The following is a 23,700-nucleotide window of genomic DNA, read 5'->3' as shown; positions in this document are numbered from 1 at the left end:
ATGGTTACTGTAACCATTTCAATATTGTTACAAGTTTTTTAACTATATTATAGTCACAGTAACCATTTACATGATTGTGGTAACCATAATATGGTTAACTTACGATTCACATGATTGTCTCAACCATATATATGGTTACAGTAAACATATATATGTTTGTGACAACCATTTATATGATGAAGGACTTATCATATTATGGTGCTCTCGGCTTAAGGCTTATCATAATCTGAGAACAACATATTATGATAAAATTATTCATCATAAATATGGTTGCCACAAACATATATATGTTTACTGTAACCATATATATGGTTGAGACAATCATGTGAATCGTAAGTTAACCATATTATGGTTACCACAATCATGTATATGGTTACAGTGACTATAATATAGTTAAAAAACTTGTAACACTATATAAATGGTTACAGTAACCATGCCCAATTATATTTTTTCTCTGCGTGTATGATTAAGCTATAAAAATCTGTTAATCTTCTCATAATATGTTCTGTAAACTATGTTCTTTCTCATATCTAATATACCGGAATTGACACAGATACCTTAAAAAACTAATAAAAAAATCGAACACTACTATTATTGACTTTTTATGACCAATTCCGCTACTTCTTATGTAATCCACATAAAGGAATATAACCAAAAAACATGATATAAAATTTAACCAGATTCTTTCAAAAAACAAAAAAAAAACGATAAAAAATGTACATTAGTTGTCATGTAATGGTCCCACATTTCGAAAATGACATTTAGAGGAAGACACCATAAATACGATAATCAAAAAACTATTAAACAACAAATTAAAAACATAACGCAACCATAAACTACACGAATAAAGTCCCAAGAATTTTCAAGTTCTTTTTTGGTTAATGAATAATGAACATATAAAATAAAAGGGGAGCACACACAAATATAATAAAATACAAACATTATAATGCATTAATATGAATGCTTCCAATTTATATTGGATTGTTTTTAAATAATATTAAAAAAAATACAGCTATTAATATGTTTATTGAAAAACATAGAAAATTTGTCACTTTTAATACAAAAATGACCTAAATTTTTACAATAATAATAAACAAAAAATGCTGGGAACTTAATTTAATAGAGAAAATAATTCAAATTTATTTGGTAACAGAAGACCCTGGTAGCTGTTTGACTGGCTAAATTTATGTTTAATATTAAGAAAATTCTTTTCATATTATTACATATTTACGAGTCTCTTATACAAAAAAAAAACAGCAATTTTTTACCATACCAAAAATAAACCTCAAAATTATGTTAAACCAGAAAATCACTTAACCGTTAATCAAAGTTTGGTGTTCAAAATATTTACGAAACAACAAGTTAAGCTTTTTGAGAATGCGACGAAGAAAAGCCACCTTAACAAAACGATTTGACCCAGTCATTTCAACCATAACACATAACTAACTGCGTAAGATTTGTAAGGGTTAAGATGAAAAAGGAGCTAAGACACAATTTTATAATAATGTAAATAAATTATATTATTTTAAACTATTTTAAAATGTATACAGATCAACTCTTTAATATTGTAGAGTCCAGAAGAACCAAAAAGAACCAAAAACCTCGATTTTTGTTTACATATTTCTGACCTATATATCTATTACTAAGTCATAAACATGAAGAATATGGATATCAAATGAAAGGCATTTCAAAGACCTATCCAACCCCTTAAAAATTCAATGGGTCAAAATTCTGAAAAATATTTTTTGATCCGATTTTTTTCATAATTTTATTTTTCACCAAAAATTCTATATAAGATCCGGCACAGCCTCTTACTTGTTTTTAACAAATTTGTTTAAAATTCAGTTTTAAATTGTAAAATTTTAGGCACAATTGAATAAATTGAGACATGTCAATTGATATCAACTTACCGCAGAGTAGTTGCATATAAAGTACTTGATTGTTATTTAACAATTTAAAATTCTCACTTTCGGCAATATTCCTATGACAACTTTAGAACTATGCGGGATACATTTTAGAATTAGATGTATACTCAAACTTTCGTTCACTTGAAATGGTATATAACCAGTTATTTAATCGATTTGCATTTGAAATAGTCATTCTTGGAACTAGTTCTATAAGAAACGGTTGATAAAGAATTCAAAAATGATTTAAAAATAGTTCTATGAAGTAAATGAGAACCGATATGTGAAATAGAGAAGTTGCGAATATGTTGAGCACAGCACGTTCTACAGCACTAGTTCTCAATACCAACCTTTAGAAGTTATTTAAATAACAATGTTGCTCTACCACATGAATATTAGTAGTTCTAGTTCTGAAAACCTTATTTAAAAACTGCCATTTAGAAACTGTATATGGTTCTGTTAAAAGGGCATTGTAAATAAAAAAGTTCTGTTTACATCAGTTCTAGAAATTCTAGGAGACTTGGACTTTTTCCCAAATAGGAAAGGGTTTTGAAAACTTTTAATAAGTCATCGATTTAAAAATATGATTTTTTATTTTAAATTTATAATGTGTACAAATATACATATCGTCACCTTAAATGCAAACGGACGTAACTATAGTTTTATTTTTTTTTACAGGAGAAGCAAAAAACCTTAAAAATCAATAATCAGCCTTATCATGTAAGGGGTAGTCGTTTTACGACAACGACAGTTTCGTACTAGATTAATGAAACAGATTGAATAATTTCTTTAATCTAGTACGAAACTGTCATTAACATACATGATAAGGCTGAATAATAAAGCATGCGTAGAAATTGTTTGCGTTTGAATTTCTTTAATAAAGTTGTAATTTTTGATCGCAGGGGTCTAAAAATTTGCGTAAGGGGTCTAATTCAACTCGATTTTGAATTTTTGTATAGTTACGTCCAGTTGCATTTAAGGTGACGATATAATGATGAAATGAAATTATGATTACCTGAAATGACTGGCCAAAATGTTGGAGTTGTAATGATCGATCCAAGTCCAATATAAAAATAAAAACAAATTGATAATGTAATAATGAAATATTTTATGTGAAATGGTTATAATTTACTCTCCAACCTGATATAAGTTTAAAACTGATATTTTAAAACAGATTTAGTTTCGGTTGTGGTCGAAACAGAACAACATTTTTCAGTTCATTGCTTTGGAACTCAATTCTGACAATTGCACGTGAAAGTAGCCCCAAAAATTAGAACTTCTGCATCCATAGTTTTGTCAAGTTGGCTGCCGTAATAATTTAATGGCCATACGAATTTTTTTTCCTCAAGGTGGATTTTTATCACTTTTTCTATATTTTAGCACGGTTATATCTCGTATACCGTACGGAATATCTCTTTTGTGGCTGAAGCAAAGTTGTAGATACTGAATAGTAGAAAAATAGTACGGAACATACCTACTCGAAAAAGGTGCATCCAGTGACTTAAAAATCGCAAAAATGACCATTTTTTAAATTTTTTACCAATTTTTCACCTTTTTTGCTCAATAACTGGATTACAAATCCAATTATGGACCGATTACCATGAAATTAGGTCGTGTGATTTGTGTCTATATGAAAGTTATTTATCATGAATATTGTATGTATACCATCATTTTTAACAGATTTATTCTCTTTAAAGTTATTTTCGGAAGCGGGTCTTATATGGGAGCTATGAATAATTATGGACCGAATAATTTCAACTTCGCATCTCTGATGTCATTCAATATTTTGACACGGCGATGCAATTACAGCTTCAGTGCGAACACCAAATAGGGCTGACGAAGGCCGTTACGCACCTGAAATGTATTTGATTCTGATAAAGGTGTGTACGTTCAACGAAATAAACAAGTTCACTCCTCACTTTAGGTGGATGATGGAGTCCCTTGCTACTTGGGTTATCATTCGAGTAATCGAGGCTAAAATATGTATATTTTTTGTTCGGATGAATAACATTTTTAAATTTAAAATAAAAAATTAATCGAACAAAAATTGTCGAATAATCGAATAAATTTATTTTCAAGTTAAAATTAGAAAAAAAAAACAAGTAAGAGAGAGATATTCGGCTGTGCCGAAACTTATATACCCTTCACCAAATTATACTTAAAAATATTATTTTTTTTAATATTTTTATTTAAACAAAATAATTTTTTTTTAAAGGAATAGACCTAAGCTTTCTTTTGAGCAAAAAAAAATTTAACAAAGTTTTTTGATTTTGCAAAAAAAGTCAAAAAATGTACGTTTTGAATTACAAAACATTTATTTTGATAGATATCGAACTCGCAGCCCACTAAGCGACCAAATAGGTCTTCAAGGAAAATATCTAAGCTTTCTTTTAAGATAAAAAGGGCCCATTTTGAAAAAAAATCAAAATTGTTTTTGATTTCGGACAAAAAATATTAAAATGTTGACCCCCTCTAACTCAGAGAGTTCTTGACCGATCTTGTTGAAAAATTGTGTCTGAATTACTATCCAATAGGTCTAAACTTGGTGCAAATTTTAAGAGTTGGTTCACTTGACATGAAATTATCCATATATTATTGAATTATTCGAATAATATTTTGACTCGTTATTTGTTCAATTGCATAATCGAGAAAATTTTAAAAATTAGTCGATCGCTCGAATAATAAATAAATTATGAATTTTTGTTCGATTAAAATAAACCTCGAATAATAGACACACTACTACACACGTGGATTTATTCCTTTCCAATAAGGTATAATCTGTCATTAAGGCAAATATGAGAATTGGTTGTGACCACCGATCAAGATTTCGGTAGCAGTGTTTAGTAATTCTGAACGTTCATAAAGTTTCTAAATGGATTCAAGTATTCATATAAACTATAGATATTAAGTCTGATAAAAAAAGATAAAAATATCAAACAATTTTCAACGATTTTATTTTATTTATTCTCTTGAGTCAGAAACTTAAAATTTGGCTGTTAAGCCCTTTTAGTCAGAAAAGAAAACACGGCTCACTTTTATCCCCTGTCATTTCAGTGTTTCATTTTCATTTCATATCATGTGTTAAATATGCAATTGTTATTTTCTGATTCCTTTATGGCCATTTAGTTACAACCAAAGCCAAGTTCCAACCAGCAAAAGCAAAACTAAAGCTTTATGCAGCTTTAAAGGAAAAGTGTACAAAATAAGTGTGTGCAATAGTGAGTGTGGTCACGCATGCGTACGTCACTGATAATAATTATCAAATCAAAACACTTAAACTGTCGGTAAACCCACCGTTTAACTATAAAAATATGTATGTTTAAACTTAAATGAAGGAAAAAAAAAACCAAGTAAAAATACATGGCCTTAAGGAGGAGTTAAAAACAAAGAACTTTTGTTTTTAACTGTGTTTTTTTTTCTTCTCATTATGTTCACTGTAAATATAGGTTAGTTAAGGTTTTTAACAAACTGTAAATGTTCTTTTAAATTTTGTTTTATTTAAGCGTATTAAACATGTTATTTTTGCGAAATATTTTGTGATTTTTTTTATGTTGGTTGTTTACATTTTTTTCGGGGCCAAGGCAGTTGTTTCTCATTTGCTGAAAACTTCAGCAATATATAAACTACTTTTTTGCAGGGTGACTAAAATTATTAAGCTCATGCTGGTTTTTTTAGTTTAAAGTTTACTTGAGGCCTTATTTAGGTTAAAATTCCCTAAGGTTTTTAATATACTTTTAACATAAAATAACAATTTGATAGTTTTTTTATGCAAAGAGTTATGATTTATGCAGAAGGATTTGAAGGATGAGCTTTCGACAACATGAAAAATTAATATTTAGTTTACAAGAGTTTTAAAAGGGTCATTAGGGCTTAAAAAAAATTTAACAGATTTTAAATATGTTTTGTTGATAACTAAAGATTTAGAACAGCTGTTAAAAATACAGAATTTGTTAAGCTGGATTTCAACAAACATTTAAAATAAATAATTAATTTCATAATAAAATAATATTTAAATTTCCATTCTAAATTTATATGTAGGGTGTAACAGTTCCTCTTAACCGATAGATATTAAACTAACAGTTTTATATCCAATACATCATCAATTGAAACAGGACCCAACCCAAAGCAAGACAAAATAATTCGTCAAACGAAAACAATAATCACGTTAAAGAAAGCAAAACCTATAAACATACTTTTAATCAGTTCACTTTCTTAAATACACAACAAAGACACGCAACTGAAACATACATCATCTGCTGAAACCACGAACCACTTCTGAATGTATGTACTTTCAACACACCATCACCAAAGAACAACCAAATAAATAAACAACATTGTGTAGAACATGATAAGTAGAGGTTTAGAGTTGTCAATTATTCGAGTTTTATTTTAATCGAATAAAAGTTAAGATTTTTTTTATTATTCGAATGATCGATTCATTTTTAAAAGATCCTCGATTATTCGATCGAATCACGAGAAAAGAATATTATTCGAATAATTTAATAAAATATATTTTAAACCAAGAACATTTTAATTTTTTTATATTTTTTTTCTAAATTTTGAAGTTTATATCCAAAAAACAAAAAAGGCCCCATTTGGAAAAAAAGTCAAACAAGTTTTTGATTTTGACAAAAAAAAATCTTTTGAGCGAAAAAAAAGTAAAAAAGCAAATTTCATCCCAATCCGAAGCATTGATTTCAAAAGATGGTTCTCTTTACATGAAATCCTCCATACATATTATAGATCAATCGACAATTATTGATAGAATATTTTTTTATTCTAATTGAAAAATGTTATTCATTCGAATAAAAAATATATTTTTTTTCTTGATTATTCGAATGACAACACTAGTTTTGTTCTGAGTTCTGGTTTTGTTGTAAGAAAAAAGTTTGTTAAGTACAAGAACGAGTACATGAACAAGAACATGAGCTTATTAAAAGCTTGTAAACTTTTGTTTTACATTTTTTTTTGTTCGATTTTTGGCCACAGAACATCATTTGTTTGATCAAGTTCCTTGTCCGCAATTTTCACAGCCATTTCAAAGAAGAAAAAAGGGTTAGTAGTTTTTACGCTTGTTTTTATTGTTGTGGGTTCATTTTTTTCTCGTTGCTGTTGCTGCACGCTTTATGCATCGTAATAATGACCCAAATATTGGCAACTGCACTACAATTTATTTAATACGTGTTGTTTGTTGCTGTTCTTCTTCTTTTTGTGTTCCAGCATTTTATTAGTAAAACAGATGTTTTGATATTTGTGTGCGAGAGAGTATTTGTTTCGTTTAATTTGACAGTTTTAGTGGACAATTGAATTGAACAGATTGAGGACATTGCAATCATGATGAAATTAATTCGTATAGAATGTTTAAGTCTTTAAGAAGATGTTTAAATAATGCCAGCAAACAAGTGTCCAAACAGGGGGAATTTGATAAATAGTGTAGAAAACGTGTAAATTGTTTTTTTTTTTGCACAAAAATTAAAAGAGAAAAGAATTTTCGTTGAAAATATTTATGGACATTAGGAGTGTCCATAAAATGTGTAGTTGACAATGGTCAACAGTTCTCAGTAAACACAATAAAACTCGAAGATAGTTGATGATGTGCAAAAATGAACAAATGTAGGAAATATTATACTCCACAAGTTTAATAATAACTTGCAAAAAGATATCACTCAAAATGTATTTTTCATAAAAAGGTAACGAAATTTTTATTATGTTTTTCCTTGGCAGATTTTGATGAAACTTTAGAATGAGTGCATTTAATAAATTTTAAATTATTGTTTAATTTTGTCATTAAAGTTATACTAAATTTCACGAAATTTAAAAAAAAACATTCTTTTGAGAACAATTTTCAACGAAAATAAAAAGAAGCTGAAACATCTTAAAAGAAACTAAGTATTAAATTTTAAAATAAAAACTACCTCTTATATTAATCATCTTTGGTAAACAATTAGTAACAAAAACAACAATCATCTAACCACCAAATGTTAAAACAGAAAACCTATAAATTTGTACTTAACATTTAAATAATAAAGATAAAATTTTATTACCTCAAATGCAGGAATATTTTATGCTTAATTAATGTTTATTAGTTTAAGATTACTAAAACAAAGACAAACATTACCCACTTTCCAGCAAAGGTCCCACTGAAAAGCTTGAAACAATTCCTACCAACAACATGCTCTGGCAAGTATAAGCATGATGCAGGCAAAACTTTACTACCTTTAACTTTGTGTTATTATATTTAATTAAACAGTAAAAGAAAAAAAAAACAAACTAACAACATTTCAGGTCAAAAGTTTAATATCATAAACATAAAATAAATATGCAGCGGAACAAGGGAGGGACCACTCAATACTCACATCAGTAGTGAGTAAATTTGAATAGAGTTTGCAGACAAAACAAAAAAGTGTAACATAGTTAATAAAAAACGTTTAGAGGAGATAAAAAACTAACAACAAGAAAATGTAAAATTTATTTAACTGCTCATACTTCTCAATGAACATTTTTTATCTTTGTATTTATAAGTTTTATTTAGTTTTTTTTAAAGTAATATTTTTTTCCTACTCGAACAATACTGGCTGTCAACACATCATTTACATGTTTAAATATCAGACTCAAAGAAACATAAAAAAGCACACTCTTTAAGCGAAAAAAGACAGCAAGGCGGACGGACAGTCAGACAAATAATCATTTACAGTAGCATAACCAGCACAGTGGTGTTGGTTATAAATTTTCTATCTAAGAGCGCATATAATTTCCTTTAACATTTTAGCTATGCTGCAATAACAACGAAAAACTGGAGCAACAATCTGTTTTGTTAAATATATACAACCAAAAAAATAAAAAAAAAACTATTAAACCAACTAAATGCACCACAACACCCCTCAACTAGTAATAAAGTTTATTTAATCTAGATCTGGCCAGACAGTGTCTTTTCTTTTAATTTTTCTTATGTTTTTTTATGTTTTTGGAGGGAGGATTTATAAAATAAACAAAACTATTTAATAAATTGTCTTAAGTTTATTTTTCTGTAATTAAATACACTCGAAAAAAATGTATGTGAATACAAGACAAAATAAATGATGCTTGAATAATGAAATGTGCGTTTAAACTTTTGAACTAAACCGCAAACTTGAATCAGAAGAGTGTTAAATATTTTGGAATTTTTTTTTAGTTTTTTTAATGAGAATTAACGTTATTAACTTGAAAATGCATTTCAAGTTATTTCATATTTGGGCTGCAAATTTGATATGAGTTTGAAAATATTAAAAAAGTTTTGGTTTTTGGAAATAGATTTTTTTTTTTGGAATTTTTTTTTTGGTGAAAAAGCTTTTAAACTTACTTTCTGAAAGTAAGAACGTTTTCATAAATTTTGTTTGTATAAATTTCCATTTAAATGAAAATGCGTTTAAAATGAGTTTTTGTAAAAAACTTTTGAGCCATTTTCGTGGTTACAAATGTTTTTTCAACATTTATTTTGGAAAAAAACATTATTAAATGATGTAAAACCCTATGTATGTAAAAAGCTTAAACAACATTTGCATTTTGAAAAAAAATGTTTTTTTTTTGTAAAAATTCTAGTTTTTCGAAAGAAAAAGCTTTTTTAAGATTTTAGTGTGGAAATTATGTTTTATTTTTCTGTTTTGTAAAAAAGATTTTCTGTGGAAAAAAATAAAGCTGCGTATATATCTGTCACACTTTTATCAAATCCATTAATTCTAATTCTAATTTACAACTAGTAAGAAATATTTACCAAATTGCTGTGGAAATAATAAATTCGTTGTAGTTTAAACTCTCCTCAGACAAATTTATATACTTTTCTTTGAAATTATTTAATTAATTTTCTTTTGATAGCATATTCAAAACAGCAAAACACATTTTCTACAACAACTATTTTTTTTAGTCATTTGCTTTCAAAGAAAATCTACATAAAAATCTAGATTAAGTAGAAGTAGAGAGTAGTAGAGCGGCATTCGCCTAAAAGGAAGTAATTTGTAACATTCATTAAGATTTAATTCTTACCCCAGCATAAAAAATTGCCTTAAAAGATCATGATAATTGCAACATATTTACTATATATGCAACATATTCACATATACACTCATCTACAGACAAAACATAAATTTGTGTCAATATAGAGAGACCCCTTTTAGGAAGGAATAAAATAATTTCAAAAATTATAGCAACACATTAACAACACTTTGTCATGACATTGTCGTTCGTTCCCAAGCAACAAATAAACAAACACACTGTTGAAAATGCAATCTGCATCTTATTACTACGTGCAACATACATATATATGAATACGACACAGACAGACAATGTTGGTGTATATAGTATAGTATTTTTTTCTGCTTTAGCAACAAGTTGATCTAATCTTAAAAATAATTTAATGCTGAGCAACATGTGTAGACAATATGGTATTACCACCATGAAACATTAAAGCCAGCACTCCAGAAAAATTAAACCAGGCGTACTGACGTTCGGGCGGACCGACCAAACGTCTGCTAGAGCAACCAAAGAGTTAATACTCTTTTAAAATGTATTTCGCAATAATTTTTTTTCTTTTTTTTTAAAAATATATGATTAAAAACAATATTGCTTTTTTGCCTTATTTTCAATACAGAATTTGCCAATTTAACACTTAACAACTTTTGGCATTAATGCTCTACAAAATCACAGAAATATAAAAGTCCCATAAATGTCTTCTCGCCCAACTTTAGGCCTGGCCATGTTATAGTGCTACACAGAATAAAATGCTTGTGTCCTAAAAAAAATCAACAACAATAAAACCAAATAAAAAATAAATAAAATTATTGCGCAAAAATATAAATAAATATGCCGACACTATTAACAGGTACATGCGAGTGAGTCTAAGTGACACATACGCCTGCCAGTATGTTTGTAAAAGTGTGTGAAAATATTGCAAATATTTCGCCTTAAAAAACGAAAAGACCTGAAAAGCCAATGCAATCCAGCAAAAGCCAGCACCAACATTGATTCATGATCTGGGTAATATTTCTTACTTTTGTTCGCAAACAAAATGCTAAAGCTTATTGATTTGGTTTAAGAGTCGCTACTCCCAATTGGGCAGGTAATGTTAGTTTGTCTGGGAGGTATTTCAATTCAAATAATTGAGAATATTATTAAATATTAAAAAACGCACACCGATTGGGCATTTTCTATAAAAACAAAGCTTTAAATTTAATTAAACATATTTTTGGATACATATGTTAGCAATAATTATTTCTGATAAAATGTCGGGTTTCTAGATTTTCTCTTATTTTAATCATCGGACGAACATTGTGGTCTTAAATTTTTTATTACTCCGATTTTGCCTATCTTTACCACTAAACAAAGAATATTTTCGGAAAAATTTCACACCTAAATCCTTCCCTCAAGGCTTAATCGATATTTATAATGTTGGTAATAATATAATGTTCATAAAATTAGGTACTGCGATTTTTGGTTACATGTGAATTTATGATGTCGAATTTCCAACTGATTACGACAGATTTATGCAAGTTAAAGAGATTTTCGGAAGTGGACCTTATATATTGTAAAAAATTAACCGATATTCACAAAATCCTGCATTTTGAATCGAAATTGATATGATGGACCGATTCTCACCATATTTTTTAAAAAAATAGCAAACATTTTTGAAAATTAAATATCTACTTTTTTGGTCCAGAATTGACAGATTTTGCTAATTCTCAACCAACGGAATATTTGGGGAAGATGAAAATCTTCCTACGACCTTCTCTCAAGGGCCTGTCATGCCAACAACAGATGTGCATAGCCATATCGTCTTAGAATTTTATAAGGACCCAGCATATATGTACACAGAGAAAACAGATTCGTAATGGCAACCGAATTTGTTGCCAATCGAATTAATCTGCCTTGGTGACCGAATTTTACAGTTGTGGATACAAAATTTTAGAACTTGTAACAAAAAATTGGTAGCTTCAACTGAAATTCTTCTTTATCAATAGATTTTCAGTTGCTAAAACCGAAAAATTCTTTGTATGCAACCGAATAATTCGATTGCCATTATGAATCTGTTTTCTCTGTGTAGATATAAACTTTTTAGTTCAATATGTTACAAACGGAATGTTATATGTAAAACGCATTTCAAAATTACCGAGAATGAAAAGATATGTTTATTATTTCATACACACTGAAAACAGATTCGTAGGAGCAACCGAATTTGTTGCCAATCGAATGATTCTGCCTTGGTGACCGAATTTTACAGTTGTGGCTATACAATTTTATAATGGATTGATTGCTTCAACCTTAATTCTTCCCTATTAACTATGTGTGCAACCGAATGATTTGATTTGCAACAAATGCGATTTGAAATTAGTGTATTAGTGTTACTAGCTTAAATTCTCACAGAATCCAACATTTTTACTGATTATTCCAAAACTAGTGATTATAAATGCTAATTACGGTCACCACTGTCTATGGAACAAGCTATTTTCCTAGTTATTTTAATATTTGTGTGGGATGTCAATTGGCAATATATAGATTACAGTGAGATACCGTGGTAGCTAGTAATTATATTAGATGTGTTTCCTTGTAAGAAGCGAATTGACCTAAGAGACGGTCGATAATAATCATCCTAATCGAATACTGGCAACAATGAGACAGATTCTTTACATCAAAATTGATTCAACTAAATAAATAGGGATATATGATTACGAAAGTAAAACGGAAACAGACTATGAGACTAGAAAATGGCAAAAAACTTTAGACTGACTACACTCTAGATTACCTAAGAACACTAAAGTGGCAAGTAATTTTATTCTAGATTACAAGGAATATGTAAAGTAAACAATTGTATTTTTTTTGTAATAAAAAAAATGTTTTTATTAAAATAGAACACATTATATTCGTTATAGTGCGATATCATAATTTACCTATTCTACTATTATGTTTTCTACATTTCTGGGTGACACAACTTTTTCAACTCTATTGCATAAAAGTTTCTTATTACCACAGGCCAATCGAAATGACCAAATCGATAGCGAGACATAGGAAAAGAAGAAAAAAAAAACCATAACGCTGAAAGACTTCTGACAACAAAATTGTTATATTGTTTTTTTATTATTTTTTGTTTAATATAATGTCTCTCTGTAAGTATGTTACATAGAAGAAAACTCGATATCATTTACATATATTGACATACATATTTAAGCAGGGACCACTGTGGATGTTTGCAACCAATAAACGCTTTATAAGCTTGACTTTATTTTATTTAATTTTTTATAATATTTATATATATGTAGTTTTTTGCTTTGTTTCGTTTGCATATCAATTTATGAAATTGTTCATGAAATAACCATAAATTCTAAATTCAGCATATTTTGCTTAAGACAGGAGTTGGGATTTAAGTTTTTATTTGTCTCTTTCTACAAAACACTGACTGTCTGTCCGGCTGTCTTATGGCTCAACAGCCCAAACAACAATTTTAACGTTTTGCTGTTATTGCGGTTAAGGCTGGCTGGTTTGGATGACGGGATGGTTGGCTAACTGGCTGGCTGGTTGCAGAGACAGCAGCAATCTGCTTTAGCTAAGCGATGTTGCTTACTTACTAGCTGTCTGTATTTATTGGCCTGTATGTTCATAAGCTTGTCTCTCGTCATGAGGTCGATTAAAAGGTTACATGTGTTTTTATATTTTTCGTATTTATACGAAATTTTGTTGTTTTTGTTAATATTTGCTCGTTTTAGCGTTAAATTTTTGTCTTTATACTTGTCGCACGTTGTCGTCGTCCTTTAAGCCAAACGTGAGATCAAACATATGTTAACACATATGTTGTACTCACCCATTCATTCTACTAGCATACTTACTATATATACACAACTATTTAAATATATATAATCTTTTTACATGTCTTATTGCCTGAACAACGACAACTTTTCGCTTTTTTTTTGCATTTAATTTATAATTTTCTAAAGACTTGGTTTTTACCACTATTTTATCTTTTGGCTTTCTTAAAGTTGTTATAATACGTGTAGTGTCATCTAGGATTATTATGAAATTATTTTATCACTCTTGATTTATTTTCCTATAGAATTTTTTGTTTAGGTTTTATTGACGACAATATCAATTTGTGTGTTATAAGCTGCAAAAATACTTAATTAAGTTGGGACAGTTGATAAAAAAATACTTTTTTTTTATTGAACAGTGACTAATAATAACTTTGGTTTACAAAATAATATTTCTATTGGCGATGAGTGCTTACCTTTAACGGCTCTACGTACCGAAACAAATTGGAAATTGTAAAAAGAAGATTAGAGCAAAAGACACATTTGTAGCAATTTCTTCCCATAACTTCCGTTTCAATGAATGGAGACTATAATAGAAGAACTTCCCTAAAAATAACTTTTTTCGAACAGTTCCAAATAGTAAATTATACTTCTTAGTATAAGTTGCCAGGACAACAATTTGAAGTATATTATGGCAAAAACTTATCAAATATGGACGAATTGAATAAAAAAAATTAAAAAAATATTGGGTGAATGACTTAAAAACGCGGGATTTTTTTAAATGTTTAGCTTTCTGGGAACATACGCACTTTGAGCCAAAAGAACCACTCATCTTTTGAGGAAAGAGTGTTCTGCATCGATCGAAACAAATCGTAGTGGGATGGGCCAAAGTCTGGACTATAAGGCGGTTGAGACAAAACATCCAGCGTTGTGTTAATGGAATATTACGGTTTCACGTCTGGCCGCATATTCTGGGAGTTTTTCGGCCAATACTCGCTTCAAACGAATCATTTGTGTTCGGTACAGGTTCCTTGTGATGGTTTGGCCAGATTTCAGCAGCTCATAATTTTGGTCCCACCAAATACAGAACATTAACTCAGAGCATTTGGCTGGCCTAGGTGATTTTTGTCTTCCGTGTCACAATCACTACTTCTCAACCGCATAAACCATCTCTCGCACGTTGAAATCGCAGAAACACACTCACAATAAACTTCGGTGAGTAACATTTTGCTTTCTAGGAAGAAGGTAATTGATACCAAATAGTCAGTCTCTATGTAACTAAGCCAATCGAATACTGACAAGAAAAATATCCAGTAGTAAGTAAAATAACTAAACCCTAAATTAATGTATTTATATTTTAAAATTTTCTTGACTTGACTTTACTTGTATACTACACGCAGAGAAAAAACATGGTTCGACATGGTTACAACAACTATACTGTGTTCGTTGTAACAATATATTGTTGTCGTAAACATATAATTATTGTTTTAATTTAAACAATATATAAGTTACTGTAAACGTTTATATGTATATTCATGTACAACCATTAAATGTTATAAATATGAATATGGTTCACCGAATTGTTCGGACAAATAAATAATGATAAATAGTTAAACATATTATATTATGTACAACCATTAAATGTTAAGTTTCTATACGCGTAGTCATAATATGTTTAAGATGTAAACAGATTATGTTTACAACAACTAAATAATGATAAATAGGTAAACATATTATGTAGTCATAATATGTTTAAGACGCAAACAAATATGTTTAGTTTTAACAGTCTTTTTTTCCACCATTTGTGAGTGCTGGTGTTTGTCTAAGCTGTGTTTGTCTAAGCTTTTGAGTGTCTGTAATTCCCATTCGCTCTATAGTTTTATTTGCATATTATCATTAACTTTCCTAGAGCGAATAACAATAAATTTCAGTGAATTTATCAATAATATTTTTATTAAACCCTAAAACTAAAACCTATTAAAATAAAATTTTGTATTTCTAAAAATAAATTTTATAATAATATGATTACTTTGGATCATAATATGATTTAATTGGGTCATAAATATGATTACTTTGGGTCATATTATGATTGACTTATATCATAAAATGAATATTTCAGAACATATTATGATAGATTTATATCATAATATGATTATTTCAGAACAAATTATGATATTTCATGATACTAATAATGATCATAATATGTTTTGGACTACAAACATAAATCTGATCATAATATGTTGCTCTTAGTTTTTGGTTACCACAACAATGTTTTTTCTCTGCGTGTAGATATAAAAAAATGTTCTCACTACACTCTATTTTACTTAGGATGTGTAAGGTAGCCAATTGAGTCTTGAGCAGCGTTGCCACTCATAAAATATTTTTCCTACCAAATTTCTAATTAAAACCTACCAAAACCTACCAAATTTATAATATTTGAGAAATGCTGTATGGATTCGTTTCAAAATTAATAGTTAACTTAAAATTATATTATTGCTGCTATAAAATTACCCACACAGAGAAACCAAATTCGTGATGGCAATCGAATTTGTTGCCAATCGAATGATTCTACCTTAGTAACCGAATTTTACAGTTGTGGGTAAAAATTTTTAGAAGGAGTAACAAAAATTTGGTTATTTCAACCGAATTTCTTCTTTATTAACTGACTTTCTGTTGAAAGAACCGAAAAATTCTATGTGTGCAACCGAATCATTTGATTGGCAACAATCATATATACAGTGGTGGCCACCAATTTAAGACAAATACTTGAATTTTTTTCATCAATTGAATTTTAAGTGCGGTAGAGCCAAAATAAAAGGACCTCTAAGGGTATGAAATTTATTATTAATGTTTCTAGTTTCTGAAAAATTTTTGGAAAAATCGGTAAAACATATATGGACAAAGATATGTGGAAATACGTTGACCCACCTCAGCGAACATCCGCTGTTAATAGCATGATATGAGCGAAACTAATGGAACTAAAAATACGAAATTTGGTCCGAATATTTTATAATAATACAAATATAATGATATAAATGTGAGAAAATATGTTTATTTAAAAAAATTTTTTTTTGGTCAAGTTGTAGAAAAATGTTATGTGTTCGTGGTGAATATGTATGAATTGACACAGTCGAATAAAACACCTTGTGTGTTAAAACAGTCCTCATGCATACATATTTGTGGAAATATTTGAAAAAATAATTGACAATCACGTGGAATTTAGCAAACAATTTTTGTCTTAAATTCCTGGCCACCACTGTATGTTAAAATCGTTCAGTTTTCGAGATTTTATTTTTGAGTCGATTTAACGATGTCCTTCCGTACGTCTGTCTGGCTGGTTGTCCATGTATTTCACATAGCCCCCATATAAATGTCCTCCAGAATAAGACATTATCCGTCATAAATGCTTGATTTATATAGATATTAAATAACATTTTTACAAATAAATTACACCTAAAAATTCAATTCATAATTGACCATAGCTCCCATATAAGTCCCGCTTTACTTAAACGAGCATAAAACTCCTAAAAGTGTTGGTATCCCGAAAAAATTCAACACAAATAAGTTTCATATAGAAATAAATTACGCGTCCTAATTTCCATAATTGGACATTTAAAGTGTCAGATGAAACTGAAATATTGAATAATAACACATATTATTAGAAAATAAAAGTTTTGAGAGCCCTTTGGCATTTTTTGAACTCAACACTACTAAATAAATACACATTTACCTGACTAAACTAAATATTTAAGAAAAGCTATCTTCATATTATAGAATATTATTTTGGCTTAACATAAGTAGTTTTTTCGTTATTATTTTAATTATTTTGTTCTTAAAAATACTTATGTATTCAGAAATATCGTAGCCTACCAAAATACGACAAATATCGAAACAAACCAACCAAACTACCAGAAGTCAATTTGTTAACTTGAAACTACCAATGTTGGTCCAATTGGACCAAAGCGGCAACGCTGGTCTTGAGTCAAATTTTACAGCTTAATTTCAGAGATATAAAAGTGTTTAGCGATGTAAAGTAGTTTAGGCTGGGTTGTAGTTATTTTGCAATACCTTTTTATAACTTTTTGTTATATTTGTGATTTTCATTGAACTGTTTAAACCAACATTCAAATTTTTCAAGTTGTTGTGAGTAATTAAATATTGGCCACTATTCGTTCTCATATTATAATTTTTTATAGTTTTGTTATACTGTGCTGATGTTTTTAACACTCAAAAATATTAATTGTATTTAAAGAATTATTAAGGCCCTAATTTTGTAAATCACGTCACCAAATTGATATTTATGTGGAAAGCAAAAAACAACATTTTAAAAATTTGTTTTTGTTTTATATACAACATTTTCAAATTATGAAAGGCAAATCAATGCTGGAATTTTGCTGAGTTTGTTCTGTTGAGAATTTGTATATAAAACAAAAACAAATTTTTAAAATTTTTGATGAAGAGTCTGATGTTGTTTTTGCTTTCCACATAAATATCACTTTGGTGACGTGATTTACAAAATTAGGGCCTAAAATTGTTAGCTTATATAATAAAATGTTAATGAATTTGATGCTTTTTTTCCAAATAAATCGAAAGTGCCAAACAGCGAAAATATCTTAACCAACAAAATATTAGATTTTCACTTTTTAATGCAAATCGATAATTTAGGATCATTTATATAGTGTACAAAGTAGCGTTACAATTTTGTATCATATATTACCTTAAATATACATATGTATATCTTCTGTATGTTTAAATTTAATTAAAACATGCAAAATATTTTAAGAACAATAAGTTTTTTATTGCATATCTTGATAAAGTTTTTTATTTCTAAGTGATAACGTCTTATGACCTTGATGCTCCAGATTCATAGTTTTACAAAATAAAAAATGATTCTCCTTCTCCCCACAACCAGAAAGTTTTTATTATTCTTCCATTTAATATTGCATGTAAGGACTTTGTAAGTTGGCTATAAATTTCTTCCCTAAGGTCATTAAATTATAGTTTTTCTACTGCAAGCCATCGTTGAAATACTGACTTAAAAATACAAATATTTAAAAAAAAAATTGTTTGTTAATTTCAAATTACACTATCGTTTTTAAACTCATATGACAGTTTTCATATAACCAACTTAATAATATGACTCCATTAAAATTCAGCCTTTCCAAATCTACCACACAAATGTTAAGTTTCAAATAAATTTTTATAAATAACATTAATTTATATACAATATTTTATTGCAAAAGAAAATGCAAACAAAGTCACAAAGTTCAACAGAAAATAAATATAAAAATAAAGAAAACAAAAAGTTGGTTTATTTAAGTATAGGAGACATCCTCTTTAAATTCAAATGCAAACAAGTAAGAGTGTTATTTTCGGCTGTGCCGAATCTTATGTACCCACTACCAATATAAGATTGACACCGGTTTTTGTTTATTTATTTTTATATGATTTTGCAAATGTTGTATGTATCATAGAGCCATATTCGGGAAGTTCTATAGATGCTAGTAGAAGTTATCGATTCTTACCATTTTCAATACAAATTGTTATTTTATAATAGAAATAATGTGTGCAAAATATGTAGTTTTGAAAAATATCAACTTTGGTTCCACTTGACCGATTTTGACAATGCCTAAAATGTCTAATCAACAACAAATACTTGAGACAAATTGTACCATCAACAGACAGACATACGGACATAGCTATATCGTTTTGGAGTTTTATAACGACCCAGAATATATTTAGTTTTGTGGGTCTGCGGTGAGTATTTCGAGGTGTTACAAACGGAATGACAAAATCAATATACCCCATCATTTTGGTGGTGGATATAAAAGCCCATAATGACTTCAATGATCTTTGCACTAAAAAAAACAATACAGACCTTAGATCTATATGTTTGCATACCCCAGGTATGTGGAGAAGGTACCAAAGAGAAACAGAGGAATACAAAAATCTAAAGTAAAGTAATACATATTTACTTACATGCTTTTCTGGTCGCAAAACTATACCATTTGCAGATGAAGTGGATGATGTTGGCGATGTGGCAATAGTATTGTGATCATAGTTGGTACCAGCACCATTATTATTGCTGTTGTTGTTGTTACTACGATCATGGGCTCCCTTGCCATAACGACTTTGGATAACGGCTGAGGCAGCAGCGGACAATAGCATTGGTGATGTTGTTGCGGACGATGATGACGGCGATGGTGATGAGCAGTAGACGTTTGCTGTTGGTGATGAAGAGCCTGATGAAGATGTTGTTGGTTTATCAGATGCTATTAAGTTGTCCAAATCTCGCAAGAATTTGTTTGCCCACATATTTACATCATCGGTGGCAGCTTCTGCAGCTGATTTCATTTGCAATTGTTTACGAAGGCGCTTAAGTGTTGACGATGATGCTGCTGATGACATAGAAGAAGATGCCTCCACTTCTTCTGCTTCTCCTTCTACCATGCCCGTTGAAAATGGTAATGACGATGACGATGTTGAAGCATCTTGTTGTTTCAGTTGTTTGTTTTCTTGTTGCAAACAAATCAACGACGTATTTGTCGGCATCTTTTGATTATTTTTACTTTTATTTGTTGCTGCTGCTGATGTTGCTGTCTGTTGTTGTTTATCATTGTTATTGCCATTTTCATTTTCTATAGTTGTCATTTTAGCTCTAGAGGGTAATTTGTTGCTGCAACTGTTCGTCGCAGTAGTAGTAGTTGTAGTAGCCGAGTTTAAGGTTGCAGCACAACCACTACAACTGGCACTGTCAAAGCCACTATCAGATTCTGTAGACCGAGATAATTCATCATTCGAGACAGCTGCTTTTATTGTGTCTACTATTTGATTTTCCAAAGTATTTCTAACACGATCGACAGTCAACTGCTGCTGGTTTTTGTGACGTTGTTGCTCCTGTCCATTTCCTTCTGTCAGTTGGGGTGAGTGTTGTTGCTGCTTTTGTCGTGCCTTATGTAATTCGAAAACTTCATTGATTTCATGCTAAAAAATAGAAGAAAGAAGAAAATAAGGAATAAGTACTTATACAAAGGAATATGCAATAAAATATATGATTTTTAAAGTTATTGATGTTGCTTTTTAAAAACACAATATACAATCAATGTTTACACTTGATCCTTAGATATTTAAAGAATACAAGATCATATAAGAATTTTGTATTATATTATTTGTTTTTTATTTGGAATTCATGCAGTAATGCAGCTCAGAGAGTAATCCTTATCAAGACAATGCACAGTGTCAGATTTTGCCATTTTAGGGAGACTAAAATCTGTATTTTGAAAACTATTAAAGGTAAAGCTACGAATTTTTGCACAAGTTATTATCATGAAAATATGCATCTTTTTTGAAAAACTGGGCGAAATCGGAAAACTGCAAAATTGGGTGAAATCGGACAAGGGGAAAAATGCAATTTTTTTACAGTTTTTGTAAAAATTTTAAGTAATTTCTTTTGCAATTTTAAAGGAATCGATTTTAAAGGAATTTAAAGGAATCGAAATGTGTACGTAATTGTCGTTCTAATGAGACTTAAAAAACAAAAATTGGTCAAAAAATGTTAATGTTAAATGTTCAAAATTCCTCAGACCATTAACGTGTCTCAGGCCACTAGAACAAGAAATTTAGGAACTAAATTAACATATTTTAGGAAATATTAAAATAAAAGCTAATTTTTATTTAAAATATATCCATATTTACTTGTATATGAGTTTTTGTCTTCGTAGGATACCGTTAACCTATTCGCAGGTATGATCAAAAAAAATGTATTTTTTTTAATGGCAGTTTAAAAACTCCATTTTCAAATTCTTAAAATTTTTTTTAAATAAATTTAAAAATTTTTTAATCATCTCATTGGGATTTATTGAAAATATAATAGGGAATAAAAATATGAAAAAAGTATGACAATATCTCCTTTTGTTTTTCCGTACCTGCGATTTAAATTTTACGATTTTCGAGAAAAATTAATTATTTGGCAATATTTTTGCGAATGAGGCCAATTTCCTTACTGTTATGTTATTCTAAGTAAAACATATTCAGAATAATATAGTCCATATAATTTTTAATATAGTCTGAAAGTTTTACTAAAATCGGAAGGCCTAACCTTTAACCCTAAAAACTATCTTGCTGAACTTTGGAAAAAATGTGTATGGTGTATGCAAAAAGGTGCAAAAAATATTTTATAATCCCAATATATATCATTGGTCTCCATTTTTATCATGTGATGACAATAGAATCCTGGATTGAAATGGTATTCTATATTTTTGGGTCCATGAACGATTTCTCACTTTACATGAACCGCACCGAAAACTTATTCTCACTTATTTCTTAAAAAGTTTTTATTAATATTATTAAATAAAATAAAAACTTTAAAAAAACAAAAAAAAATTGGAAAAAAATATTCAAAAACAAAAAAGTTATAATTGTTCAAAGTTAGTTTACATGAAGCGGGTAGAAATTAAATTTTTATTTTCTGCAAAAAACATGACATTTGGAATTTCGTTACCTTGTTTTGGTTCATATTTCTTCACTTTGATATGCAATTATTTATTATTTGGACAATTGTCTCTCATACTGATTTTAAACTGAAGCAAAAAAAAACACAAACAAATTTTTGAGTTTAGTCCCCCTAAATTAGCATACACATATTCGAAACAGAACTATGACAAACGATAATGTTATTGATCGTAAGTAAAATGCTTACCAAACAACTTCTAGGATGTTCAATTTAAATGAATAATATTTTGGTCGCCGCTAATAAAAATCTTCAATTTCTGTGTTGCAAGTGTTTTAGAAGCCAAATATGTTTGAGAACTGCATTTCGTATTTGTGTGGTAATATTTAAAGAAATGAGTATTAGTATACATAGTTAAGAATTTAACTCATTCCAGGAAATGGTGTCATATTCATAAAATAAGTCCTTCCACTTTATTTTCATAACATTAATTCCAACATTGTTCCATTTCTTTTTTCTCATTTAAATTTGTTATTGTTTCTTTTTTATTTTTTTCGTAACACTAACAATAAAAACTACACAAATGACAATAAATTAGCTCTCACATGACATTGGACAAATGATGTTTTCTTTTCCTCTGCACCCACCTACTCTTCCCTCTCTAACTACTTCTCACTGTAGCGTTGTACAATGTTGTTTAACTAACTAAATGGAATGGAACAAATAAAACAAAAAAAATAAAGAAACTGGAGGAATAAGAAAAAACTCACTACTTTAACTGAAGTTTTTTAACGCATTAGTTGACTTTAGTTAAGATCCTGCTACATCCATCAAAAGATAAAGCCGCTTAAGCTGCACGATCTTTTTCTACTCTTTTATTTATTTTTTCTTTTTGTTGTTTGTTCCATCTCTTTGTAAAGACTACTTAATGTTGAGACATTTTGTGAAGAGTAAACATGGTAGCAATGGTGATTTCGTCCAATGTCTTGTGTGTGAATAAAGGCATTTGAAGTGTTTTGGGAAAAAAAAGTCAGACGGACGGACAGAGTGTGTAGGAGGAAGTGCTAAGGTTTTCTTAAGCTACTGATTGCATAATTATTGTAGACAGAGATGAATGTAAATGAAAATGTGGAAAAATGTTTTTCCATTTAAAAGAAATTAAGGAATTATAGTTTATTAAAGGCTGTACAGTAAAGGAAATTAAATTACAAACATGGTTTATTATTGGATATGAAGCTTAATAAACTGTTTTAGTAAACTTTGAATATCTTTATATATATAATTCTCCTCCTTAACGGATGGGCCGATTTCGATGAAATTTGTTGTGTGTGTTTGAGTGGGTCACTGGTTTAGATTCACAATTGACATATATAGGAACAATGGGCATGGCACCTCCCATACAATTTGCATGTAATGATCCTTTTTTGATCCCACTCTCAAACATGAGGATATTATTTAAAGTTTCTAGTTTCAAAACTTATGAAAAACTTATCAAAATTGCTGAATGATCCCCTTTCTATCCTTCGCTCAATTATAAGGATAATCTATATAGTTTCTGGATTATATAAACAGATACAAA

At 29.1% G+C, this 23,700-nt stretch overlaps 1 protein-coding gene across 1 annotated transcript in view; it reads right to left on the bottom strand.

The window, feature by feature from the left end:
• Nucleotides 1-23,700, bottom strand: part of cv-c (crossveinless c) — a 224,741-nt gene that overhangs the window by 68,187 nt on the left and 132,854 nt on the right. The window contains exon 5 of the mRNA XM_065515477.1: nucleotides 19,652-20,656. Within this exon, the coding sequence (XP_065371549.1) occupies nucleotides 19,652-20,656 (1,005 nt within the window). The remainder of the gene's footprint in view (nucleotides 1-19,651; nucleotides 20,657-23,700) is intronic.

Source organism: Calliphora vicina, chromosome 1 (genome assembly GCF_958450345.1).
Source record: "Calliphora vicina chromosome 1, idCalVici1.1, whole genome shotgun sequence".
In the NCBI taxonomy this organism is placed as follows: Eukaryota; Metazoa; Arthropoda; class Insecta; order Diptera; family Calliphoridae; genus Calliphora; species Calliphora vicina.
This window is presented reverse-complemented; position numbering and strand designations above follow the sequence as displayed.